The sequence below is a fragment of the Ursus maritimus genome, unplaced genomic scaffold, assembly GCF_017311325.1.
Source record: "Ursus maritimus isolate PB19 unplaced genomic scaffold, ASM1731132v1 scaffold_14, whole genome shotgun sequence".
In the NCBI taxonomy this organism is placed as follows: Eukaryota; Metazoa; Chordata; class Mammalia; order Carnivora; family Ursidae; genus Ursus; species Ursus maritimus.
Window position 1 is genome coordinate 62,505,921 of NW_024423786.1, and position 10,611 is coordinate 62,516,531.

General features: G+C 48.1%; 1 protein-coding gene across 2 annotated transcripts in view; it reads right to left on the minus strand.

The window, feature by feature from the left end:
• The window catches only part of LOC103660398 (myosin-13), a 48,551-nt gene extending 38,743 nt beyond the window's left edge, over window positions 1–9,808 (minus strand). For both annotated transcript variants that reach the window (XM_008688011.2, XM_008688010.2), the window contains exons 1-9: window positions 9,605–9,808; window positions 7,704–7,847; window positions 7,436–7,592; window positions 5,607–5,634; window positions 5,408–5,519; window positions 4,066–4,158; window positions 2,052–2,115; window positions 1,865–1,963; window positions 1,653–1,756 (exon numbers count right to left, since the gene is read on the minus strand). In XM_008688011.2, the coding sequence (XP_008686233.2) occupies window positions 1,653–1,756; window positions 1,865–1,963; window positions 2,052–2,115; window positions 4,066–4,158; window positions 5,408–5,519; window positions 5,607–5,634; window positions 7,436–7,592; window positions 7,704–7,847; window positions 9,605–9,808 (1,005 nt within the window). The remainder of the gene's footprint in view (window positions 1–1,652; window positions 1,757–1,864; window positions 1,964–2,051; window positions 2,116–4,065; window positions 4,159–5,407; window positions 5,520–5,606; window positions 5,635–7,435; window positions 7,593–7,703; window positions 7,848–9,604) is intronic.
• Window positions 9,809–10,611: the final 803 nt, after the last annotated feature.

The window sequence follows — 10,611 nt, forward strand, 5'->3', positions numbered from 1 at the left end:
GCCAGGAATTCTGGTGGTGTTCAGAGTTGAGACAATATGGTGCCCCAGCCTATTCGAACTGGAAGGGAAGGTCATCGAAGAGAATGCCGTCATTTTTCAAATAAGAAAGGGGAGAACTTCTCCAGAGCCCCCTTGTGCTAGGCGTGGGCTAAGGCACCATCCATATCTCACTGCGTCGCTATGAGAACCTTAGAGGTGTGCAGATCTTTCCAAAGTTCCAGGAGAGACCTGAGGTTCTAACGGGCTAAGAGACCTGCCCCAAGTCACACAGGTAGCAGATGATCAAACTGGGGCTGGAACAAGCACTGGGTCACTTCAGAGCCTACAGGCAGTAGCTGACTTGGTTTTATAGCCACTCGGCCGGTCTTCTACTGCAAAGATTTAAACTAGGAAATCCTTCTCTGGGGTCTATGTATTGACTATGTAACGGAGCTTGCAGCCTGAGCATAAGCAATGCCCACTGGGGGAGCTGACATGTCTGGAACGTGTCTGGTGAGCTGGTAGGGCAGTGTCAGCGGGACGGTATTGGACAATGAGGCTCTCTTGGGTGGCGCCCCCTTCTGGAGAAGGAGAGTCCAGGCCGGGAGCCCACCTGGCGGAGGAGAGATTCTGAGCCATGATGGCCTCCTTGACTCCATATCCCATCTCCAGCTGATGCATATCTATGCTGTAGGAGGGGGTTGCTGTAGGTTAAAAGGGAAAACCTTTCACTCCACATTGGAAGGAACCAGGTGAAAGAGTTCCTGTCTGGGAGCCTCTTGGGGAATGCAGTCCCTCGTGGGGAGCACTCCCCCTCTGCTCGGCTGTAACTGACCACCCAGGAGAAGCTCCGTGGGAGAAGCTCCGTGGGAGATGAATTGCTCAGAGATGGTGTCTATTAGTTAAAAAAATGCAGGTTCTGGGGTTGGGCAGACCTGGCTTCAAGTGTTCTGTCATTGACAAGCTCTGTCTTGAAGCAAATCGTGTGTTTTCTTTCTAAGACTCAGCTTCCCTCTTGGTAAAATGGGGGCATTTTACAAGAGGTTTTGGAGGGGGCTTAAATGAGATAAAGAAGGGAAAGCCATTTACCTCTGTTCCTAGCACATGTAAGTGCTCAGTGCACTTAGTTGTTGTTGTTGTTGTTATTATTATTATTATTCTAGTTATTAACCTTGGAAACAAGCTAACGGCCGGAGGCCTGACAGGTGCGCCGAGGACGTGTGGGAGCCGAACGTGAGCCTGATGGGGGCAGGTAGCATGAGGTGTGGCCTGTCTGCTGCTATAGAGTGGGTTGTTTTTCCTGCTTTATACTTTGCTGTATTTAAAAATTTTTCTTAAAGAACCATGCAGATGGTTTTGTAGCCCGAGAATTTCCAACAAAACCTTTAACAAACTTTATACGTGCAAAACCTGACTCTAAAATGCTGGGGAATGGAACTGGAGGCCCGTTTTGGAGAACTTTCTGTCTCCCCACGGCATCTTCTGGGGTGGAGCTGAGTGGCGAGGGGTGCCTTCTGGACTAATTCCCTTGACATCTTGATCTCTGAGAGCTCGGGTCTGATCACTGAGCATCCTTGGGTCCCAGTCTCTGATTAGATCGCTAGGGTGCCTCTTAGTTCACAAACTCAGTAATTCTGTGCTGAAAGGAAGAAGGAAGGAAAGAAAGTGCTTACATCAGTCGCTAGAAGTTCTTCACTGTCGTTAATGCTGGCCACGGTGACCTCTCCCTGGCTCACGAAGGGGAAGTCAAAGGGATTGGTTGAAATGAGGAGCAAGTCTGCAAAACACGAAGTTCCTGTTAGCATCTCACATGTGCATGGTGCGCTCTGGGTGTTTTTCCAACGTGACTGATTTGGAGGGTGAGACCAGTACCCTAAGAACTTACCGATGAGTTCTGGCTTCTTGTTTGACAAGATTTGGTAAAAAATGTGATAGCTTCTCTCGCTGGATAACTGAAACGTCACTCTGGATTTTTCCAAGAGATCTAAGGGTAATAAGAAAGAATGTGGTTTCTGCTAGGAAGTGCCTCTGTGGCCAAATACCATGGTGCCCAATATGGCGTTGGGACTCACAGGTTTCAATGTCCGCTGATGCCAGCTTTCCTGTGGCTCCAAAATGAATTCGAATGAACTTCCCCTGTCCAATGGCAGGTTGACAAACATCACAGTTATTTGATTTAGATGGTACTGTGGCTGCCTTTTGCCAGGTGCTACCAGCCATGGGTGGGAAGGGTAGGGTCAGGGAGGAAGTGATGCTAGAAGGGGAGGACTTCCCTGCTCTCTGTCTGCCTGGCACCCGAGTCCCCAAGCTGGCTTAGCCAAGACTCAGATGTTCTACGCAAAGCATCTGGCCCTGTTCCTCCAGTTTTGGGGACATCCACAGGTTCCCTCTCCAACTTCTGCTTGGGATCACCTTACTTTAGACAGTCCCCTTGGATTTTATCCTGTTCTCTGGTACCTGGATTCCCAAATCCTTCATGATACCTTTGATAGGCCTGGTTGCACCATCTTGCCAACACTTCTTCCTTCCTTCCTTTCTCCCTCCCTCCCTTCCTTTTTTCTCTCCCTCTATCTTTCTTTCTTTTGCCTCTGGGTGTTCCTTCTGAGATTTCTCACTTTGGTTTTCCTTATTGCTTACTATAAGCAAACCTAGCTCCCAGGCTCAGGCCAGGCTCTCTGGCTCCCAAATTATGCATTCAGAGTCTGAGTTCTCCCCTTTTGAGGGGAGGCAAGAGGTGAAATTTTGTGAGGGACTGGTTTCTACCACACCATGAGCAAATCTGAAGGCAAAAAGTGTTGCATTGTTCATCGACTCACAGCGTCTGGACTACAGTCAGCACTCTGTAATCTTCTCTCTATTTTCCAAATGAAGCTTGGGGAGAGTTGGTGAAGGGTCAGTGGAGGTGTGAGTGAACTGTAGGTGTTGGTCTTCAATATTGCTAGCTGCTCAGTGGAAAATGATGGAAGTTTTAGCCTGCAAATGTTTGTTTGGTAGGTGGAAGGTGGATAGGTTAACCGGGGCAATCATGACTTCTGGGTCAGGGCCAAGAGGAGAGACCCAAGTACTAAATAAATGGGAGTGGCAGTGGGCGTATCTAAAGGTATTGTCTTCCATTTTAAGCTGGTGCCAGGTTAACACAATAACTTGGTGCAAGTAGATGCACCATATCTCTGCTGTATAACACGCACCCAGATCCCCTACAAGCAAGAGTTTTTAGTTGTGCACTAGGAAGACACATGTGCAGATGCACAATGCACAGAGGACCAAGGGAAAGAAAGAAAGGTCAAGGCTCATCCCCAGGGTCTCTGATGGCTGCTTCCACTTTCTTATCAGTGAGCATTTTCTCCTTGAGAAGCAACCATAAAACACAAGCTTGAGATTATCCAGCTCCTGAGATGTGTGGAGTCCTGATATTGTCTTGCAAATATAAGCATTAAGTGAGGGCTTTGCCTCATGGTAGTTGTTCATTTCGTGGTATAGTGAGATTAGGTGGAGGGCTGGATGTTTGTGTATTTGCCCATGGGGAAGTAAAGGTCTCTTTGGGCGAACAAATCTTAAGCGAAATGTCGAAGGATGAAACATATCCTTCAATATCTACATCAACGTAGTCCCAAGTTTTGAGTTCTCCTGCCTTCCCCGGGTTTTTCCTTCTCCCAATTCCTTCTGACTTGGAGCAGTTCAAAGCTGCTCCCTTAATTCAAACTAAGGTTTCCGTGGCTAATAAGCCAATGGAGATTGCTCAATGGACTTCAGCATTTTAAAATGCTTCCACCTAGTGAGACCATAAAGGAATCTCTCCCTACTTGTGGAATTTGAATCACCATGACTTTAGGATGCTCTGAGGTGATGAGCCTCGTTAGGAATGGACAGATAAATCCTCCCTCTGCCAACAATGAGCTAACACGTTCTTCAGAGTATCCGATTATCCCAGCCGGGCTCAATTGATCTGAATGACTTGAGGGTAGAATAAGGCTGGCTATACTCTAGTTTATGTGGGTTTTTAAAAAAAAATATATATCTCCAGCATTTGAGGAGAGAGTTTGGTTCTTGGTGGGGGGGGGTAGTTAAAATTAGACTGGGTCTTACAAATCTTGAGGAGTTGTCATTTCTCACGGTCTTGGCGTTTCCAAAAGCCTCAAGCAGGGGGTTGGCCTGGATGATTTGATCTTCCAGAGTCCCCTAATAATAAACAAGAAAAACCAAAAGAAGGACTTTGGAGTATCCTCTGAAGGAGCCCATGGTGACTTGAAACTGCCCAGAGTAGAGTCCTGGGAGAGACGCTGACCAGCCCAGGCTGGTGGTCAGTGCCGATGGGTGAAGGTACCCATGGACCCGTCCCCACCACCCAAGGAGGCTTCAGAGTCCCATCCCGGAGAGGGTCTCCTTGGTATAGCATCAGTGTGACTCTGGCCACACCAGATTCCAGGTTTCCTCTTGATTTTTCAGACCTCCTTTCATCTCTGATAACACTCCATGATAAATCATGGATTTTTAGAATACATACCTCTGTTGCAGCATGCATCATGACCCATCTAATACAGACATTTGGGTGCAGAAGTAGACATAGAATTGAGCAATGAAAGTCACCCAAGGGATCGTATAATAGAAATAGTGGTTCTCAAAAAAAAATTTTAAGTCGCAAAAAATATGTCACGAGAATTATTGCTCGGAAGTCTGTTTATAGGGGCGCCTGGGTGGCTCAGTCGGTGAAGCATCTACCTTGGGCTCCGCTCACGATCCCGGGGTCCTGAGATGGAGCCCGGAGTCGGGTTCCCTGCTCAGCGGGGAGTCTGATTCTCCCTCTCCCTCTGCCCCCAACTCATGTTCTCTCCCTCTCTCTCTCGTGCTCTCTCTCAAATAAATAAATAAAATCTTTTAAAAAAAGAAGTCCACTCATAGAAAGCAGAATTTTTACTCTCACCCCCCACCCACGACTGCTTATCCTTCTGTCTCCAGAGCCATTTCCAAACTACTATCCCGCCCAGTGTTTCTCAAAGTGTGATCCCTGACCCCTTGTGTGAACGGCGGGAACATGAGAGAAATGCAAAGTAGCAGGACTGTGAATGTGAGTTAGTAATTTCAATCAGATTCTGGGCCCAGGGCCTAGCAATCGGTGGTTAAGAAGCACTCCTGGTGATTCTGATGTGCGCTCCTGTCTGAGAGACGCCCTCTCCCCCCAAAGCATCCGTTCTTCAGGGGAGCACAGGACTAGCTGCTTAGGGTCCCCGGGCTGTTGCTGATGGAGCCAGTGCTACCGCCTGCGTCCACCAGGTGGCACCACCTCCTGCCTTGCCCCACAAGCACCCGTGGGACCAGACCCTGTCCCGCGCATCTCTGCTGAGCACTGAGCCCTGCATTCACTGGGTGCTCACCCCGTCTTTAAGTTGTCCTTACTCCAGCAAACCTCCAGATGCAGGAAGCTCCTCACCTGCATCTTGCCTGGCTGCTGCTCCTTCTTTTTGTCCCCAGTGACCGCAATTGTCGCGAAGTACTGGATGACACGCTTGGTGTTCACCGTCTTTCCCGCCCCGGACTCTCCGCTGTCGGTTCAGAAGCAAATAAGATAAAGGAGTGCAAGGGACGGCTCTGGCTTCCAAGTCATCGTGGTGCAAACTCAGGTTACTCACGTGATGAGGATGGACTGATTGTCCCGATCTGGAGAGGCAGAGGGGAGAAAACAAAATAAAGAAACAGCAAACACACAGAATACAAAAATAGGGCAACATTGGGGCTGATTGGAGTGCATAGCTTTGCTGTGAACTAGCAGTGTGGGGACTTGGGTGTGGCTAATCTTCCTCCTATTTTCATAGATTTCCTGAATGTGGGATGTGTAGCATGGACCGTGAGGCAAGTGACCAGTGAATCCCACAGCGGGAAAAGGATTCTTGTTCATAGATCTTCAACTGCTTGCCAGCAATTTCTCATCTCCTTTTTTAACCAAGAGAGCAAGTCTCAGACTCCGGGCTTGTGGAAAGGCGCAGCTTCTCATTATAATATATGGACACTGATTATCATTTGGTTTTTCTTTTACCTTTACTCTCTACTTGTGGAAAGTGATCATGGTCTTCCCCTTACAATAGTTTAGGAGTTGAACTGTATCCCCCGCTACCCAAATTCATCTGTTAGTTTCTTACCCCCAGGAGCTCAGAATATGACCTTATTTGGAAACTGAGTCACTGTAGATGTTATTAGTGAATATGAAGTCACATTGGGGGACGCCTGGGTGGCTCAGTTGGTTAAGCTCTGCCTTCGGCTCAGGTTGTGATCCTGGGGTCCTGGGATCGAGTCCCGCATCGGGCTCCCTGCTCAGCAGGGAGACCGCTTCTCCCTCCCCCTGCTCGGGCTCTCTCTCTCTCAAAAATAAATAAATAAACAAATAAATAAATAAAATATTTTTTTAAAAAGATGATGTCATACTGGAGTGTGTGGGGCCCTAATCCACCCTAATCCAATACAATCGTGGGCCTTATCCAAAGGAGAGATTTGGAGACAGATGCACACAGGGAGAATGTCACCTAAAGGTGACTGTGTAAGCAGGGTGGAGCTTCTACCAAGGAACCCCCAAGATGGCCACCAAACCACCAAGAAACTTCGAGAGAAGCAGGGAACGGGTTCTGCCTCTCAGCCCTGGGGAGGAGAGGACCCCACTGACATCGCCAATCTTGGACTTCCCGCCTCCAGACTTGGAGACAATAGTTTCTGCTGTGTCAGCCACCCGTTTTGTGGTACTGATACGGCAGCCCTAGGAAATTCATACAAATAATGCTATCGATCCTCTTTTGAAAACTGATGTAGCTTCAGTCAATTTGAAGAAAAATATTAAGTGTGCAGGAATGGCTAGGCTTGAGTGTGAGAGAGGAAGGGCTGAGGTTTGGGCAACCGGAGGTTGACAGATGACTCCAAGGGTCTTCAGATCTCGAAGGCTTGCTTCTGCCTCTTGAGTCTGTAGCAGACCAAGTCAGGTGAAAGTGGGACAGACAAAAGTGACTCGAAACACAGTGACATGACAGTATTACCACGTGTCTATTTCCTGTGCCATTCTGGAAATGTAGGTAATAGACACTGCTATGCCCGGTTCTCCAAGTTTGCACCCTAGCAGCTATTAATCTAGTCTCTCTTCTTCTAAGCATGCTCATGTTGGGGGGAGGAAGGCGGTTCTTTGGAGGTGGGGGTAGGGCCTCTCCCTGCATCCTGCATTCCCCCAAATAAGCAGGTGCACAGCGAGGCTTTAGACGTGAGCACTAGCCTATGCACCGTGGCTGCTAATGGGAGATATGCACCTCTGGCTTTTCATCATATCAGCAGAGTTCCCGAAGGTCACCTTGACCATCACCCCATTCAGATGATCAAGGCCTCCAAAGGACTTGAATAATTCGCTAAGAACCAGTCCAGTTAAAGGGCTTGCATCATTAACTGAAACTATTTTTAAAAAATAGGGATTGAAGAAATTGCTCACCCGTCAGCATGAACTGGTAGGCGTTGTCGGAGATGGAGAAGATGTGGGGCGGGGCCTCCTGGCGCTTCTTGCCTCGGTAGGCGGCCACCACCTCGGGGTTGTACACCGGCAGCCACTTGTAGGGGTTCACGGTGACGCAGAACAGGCCCGAGTAGGTCTACACCAAAAAGAAAATAAAAGAATATAATAGTTTCATGGGGACCTTAATCATCTATTTGTCAAACTATTAACTAGCTGCATGAGCAGAAGGCCATGAGAATGAACTCACGTAGATCATCCAGGCTGCGTAACGCTCTTTGAGGTTGTACAGCACAGCGGGCTCGTGCAGGTGGGTCATCATGGCCATGTCCTCGATCTTGTCAAATTTCGGAGGGTTCATGGGGAACACCTGGTCACTGTTGAGAGTGAGTGTCTGGGGATTGAGAGGAAAAGCACATGATGGAGAGGACAGCCAATGCTAGAACCCTGCTGTACTTGGTGTGATGGAAGTAGCGAGAGATTGCGGTGTGATCGCCCGATTAGCTTGAGTAGCTTCATGGGTCATTTCCATTCCCAGAGATGATCCACAAATAACTGTCCTTGATTAACCCAGTTCTGGTCAAACTTCATAGCCAGTTCTGGTCTGATGCCCACCCCACCCACCCCCAGGTCAGTGTGCCCTTGTGTGTGCCAAGAACGAGTTGCAGGTGTACACAGCAACAGAGCCCTTCAGCCCTCAGGGTCCAGGTGGGACTCGGGATGGCCCAGGCCATGAAAGGTTGCCTCTGTTTACCCCATTTGCTTTGAGTCCTTCAATGCAACAAAGGTTGGATGGTTGGAAGGGAATACTCCAATGTATTCTGTGCATTTCCACCTCAATACTTCTGCTCATGTGGGTTCCTTTGTCTGGACTATCTTCACTGAAATTATGTTCAGAAACCCTCAAAGTTCAGCTCAAGTGACTCCTCTTCCATGACCCGTTTCCTGTCTCCCCGTCTTTTCAAGGCTTCCATAATTCCTTGCAGCTCTGCTCTAATAGTTACAATATTTGACTTGTAGCATGGCCTGTGGCTGTACAGTATTTCTGAGACTATTACTTAGTCTCAAACCCTCCTCTGGGTTTGCCCCCCACCCCCGACTCCCCCATTCAAATATACAGCTGGCTGTGCACTCCATTACTCAGAAGAGGTAGAAAATAGGGCAGAAAAGAGAAAGAGCTTATAAGGCTTTCTGGCTTCTGTTTTCCCAAAGCCTAAGTCCTTAGAAAAGCTTTGAGGGTTGTAGTGAAAAGACAAAAGGAAGGGGATTGGTTGGTACATACCAAATCTCTTGAGGAAAGGAAACTCTTTTGCCCCACTACCCTACACCAGAGAGACACCCAAAGTAGCAGAGGGGAGATGGGAAAGTCTGTACGTCCTGAAGCTTCAAGCCCTGGGACGTGTTTCTTAGCAGATCATTTGGGGGTGGTGGGGTGGTTGTGAGACCCTCAGTGTGGTACTGTGTAACGTCCTGAAAATGAGGCACAACCATAGGAGGGGATCCCAAGGTGAGTGAAGAAAATTTATCTCCCTCCCAGTGAAAAGAGGCTGAAACGAGAGGTTAAGTTCAATAAACAAACAAACAAGAACTAAAAGACAGATCTGCCTCATATGCCTGAGTTTGTGAACTGACAGTCATACCTGCCAGACACATCTTGATTCCTACACTAGGTGGTAAACTTTGGGAAAGCAGGTGCTGAGATGTGCTTCCATTTGCAAAGGGACGGATGGTAGACGTGCGTGTCCAGTAAATACTGAATTGACCGATGTATTGTAATTCTCAACATTAAGCTAGGCATCACCTCCAGTGCTTTCTCAGGAGGTCACTCTGCAGCGTAGGGAGGGATATTTGCCTGGCCCACCCAGCAGTGATCAGCACCAATGTCTCCTTTAAATGGTCTAGCCTCTGCCACCCACACCTTCCCTTTTCCCTGAAGCAAACATCACAAAAACTCTCAAAGCCCAAGTCCTGGAAAAGTGAAAGAAGTGGGAGTGAAGGTGTTTGCAAATAGGTGCTTTCACCGGTTGCTTCACTACCGAATAGGCAAGTGTACATTTTGTTCTATCTTCAGATTCCTCTGGACCAGCACGTGGATTCCTAATACCCCACTCCAAAGGCAAGTGATGGAGGACATCTGAGATCAACACTTACCCGGTCATCCAGGGTCTTGACTGTGACTTTGTCATTCTCCCTGCTCTGGATCATACCTTTCACGTACATTTCCTTATCATCCACTGCAAAGCAGGCTTTCTTAGAATCAAATGGGCGGTTTTGTGCCTCGATTCTCTCCTTCTCTGGCTTCCGCAGGTAGGGAGCTGCTTCTCCAAAAATGGCCATTTCTGCATCGGAGCTCATGACTGCAGGGGGCGCTGGGAAGACCAGGGAGAAGGTTGAGTCTGGAGCTTGCATGACTCCTGAATGGGAAGGGCCCCACCTTGTTATTTCTGTGCAGATGGGGCCAAGTCAAAACCTCCTGGGATTAATTTAGGTCCTGAGGAATCCAGGACCAGGTCTAGGGGCTTAGATTGGGCAAGTGGATGTGAGCTAAAGGGGAGACTGTACTCTCAGAAAAAATTTGAGGGCTTGTTTTCATCCCTGAGTGCTGATTTAGGGGGGGATATCTGTTAGTTCAGCCCCATGCATGGAAGGAAGTCTGAACCAACTAGAGTGAGCCCATTAAAGGTGAGCCCAGTGAAGGGGGATTTGAGAAGCACTTCCTTAATTACACATCATGTTTGAGCCCCATGATCTCAGCATCATCCCCAAATCTTAAGGGCATGTGAAAAGAATTATTGGGAAGTTGATAATTCCTAGTAGAAATCTCAGACAGCCCAAAGAATAGTAAAGACTTGAATGTAAAGTCTTGCCACCCTTCCTTAGTATATTCTAGGTAGCAAGCTGATGGGAGGCATTATGGCCAAATGCAGTGGTTTAACGTGCATTAACACTAACGTGCACCAGAGTTACCTGGAGGGCTTGTTAAATCACAGATGGTCTGGGGTTTCGATTCTTAGGTCTGGGATGGGGCCTGAGAATTTGCATTTCTAGCAAGTTCCCAGGGAATGCTGATGCTGCTGGTCCAGGGACCATATCTGAGAATGGCTGACCTAGAGCCTTCCTACAAGTGTGGTCCTTGAATCTGTTATATCATACCGCTC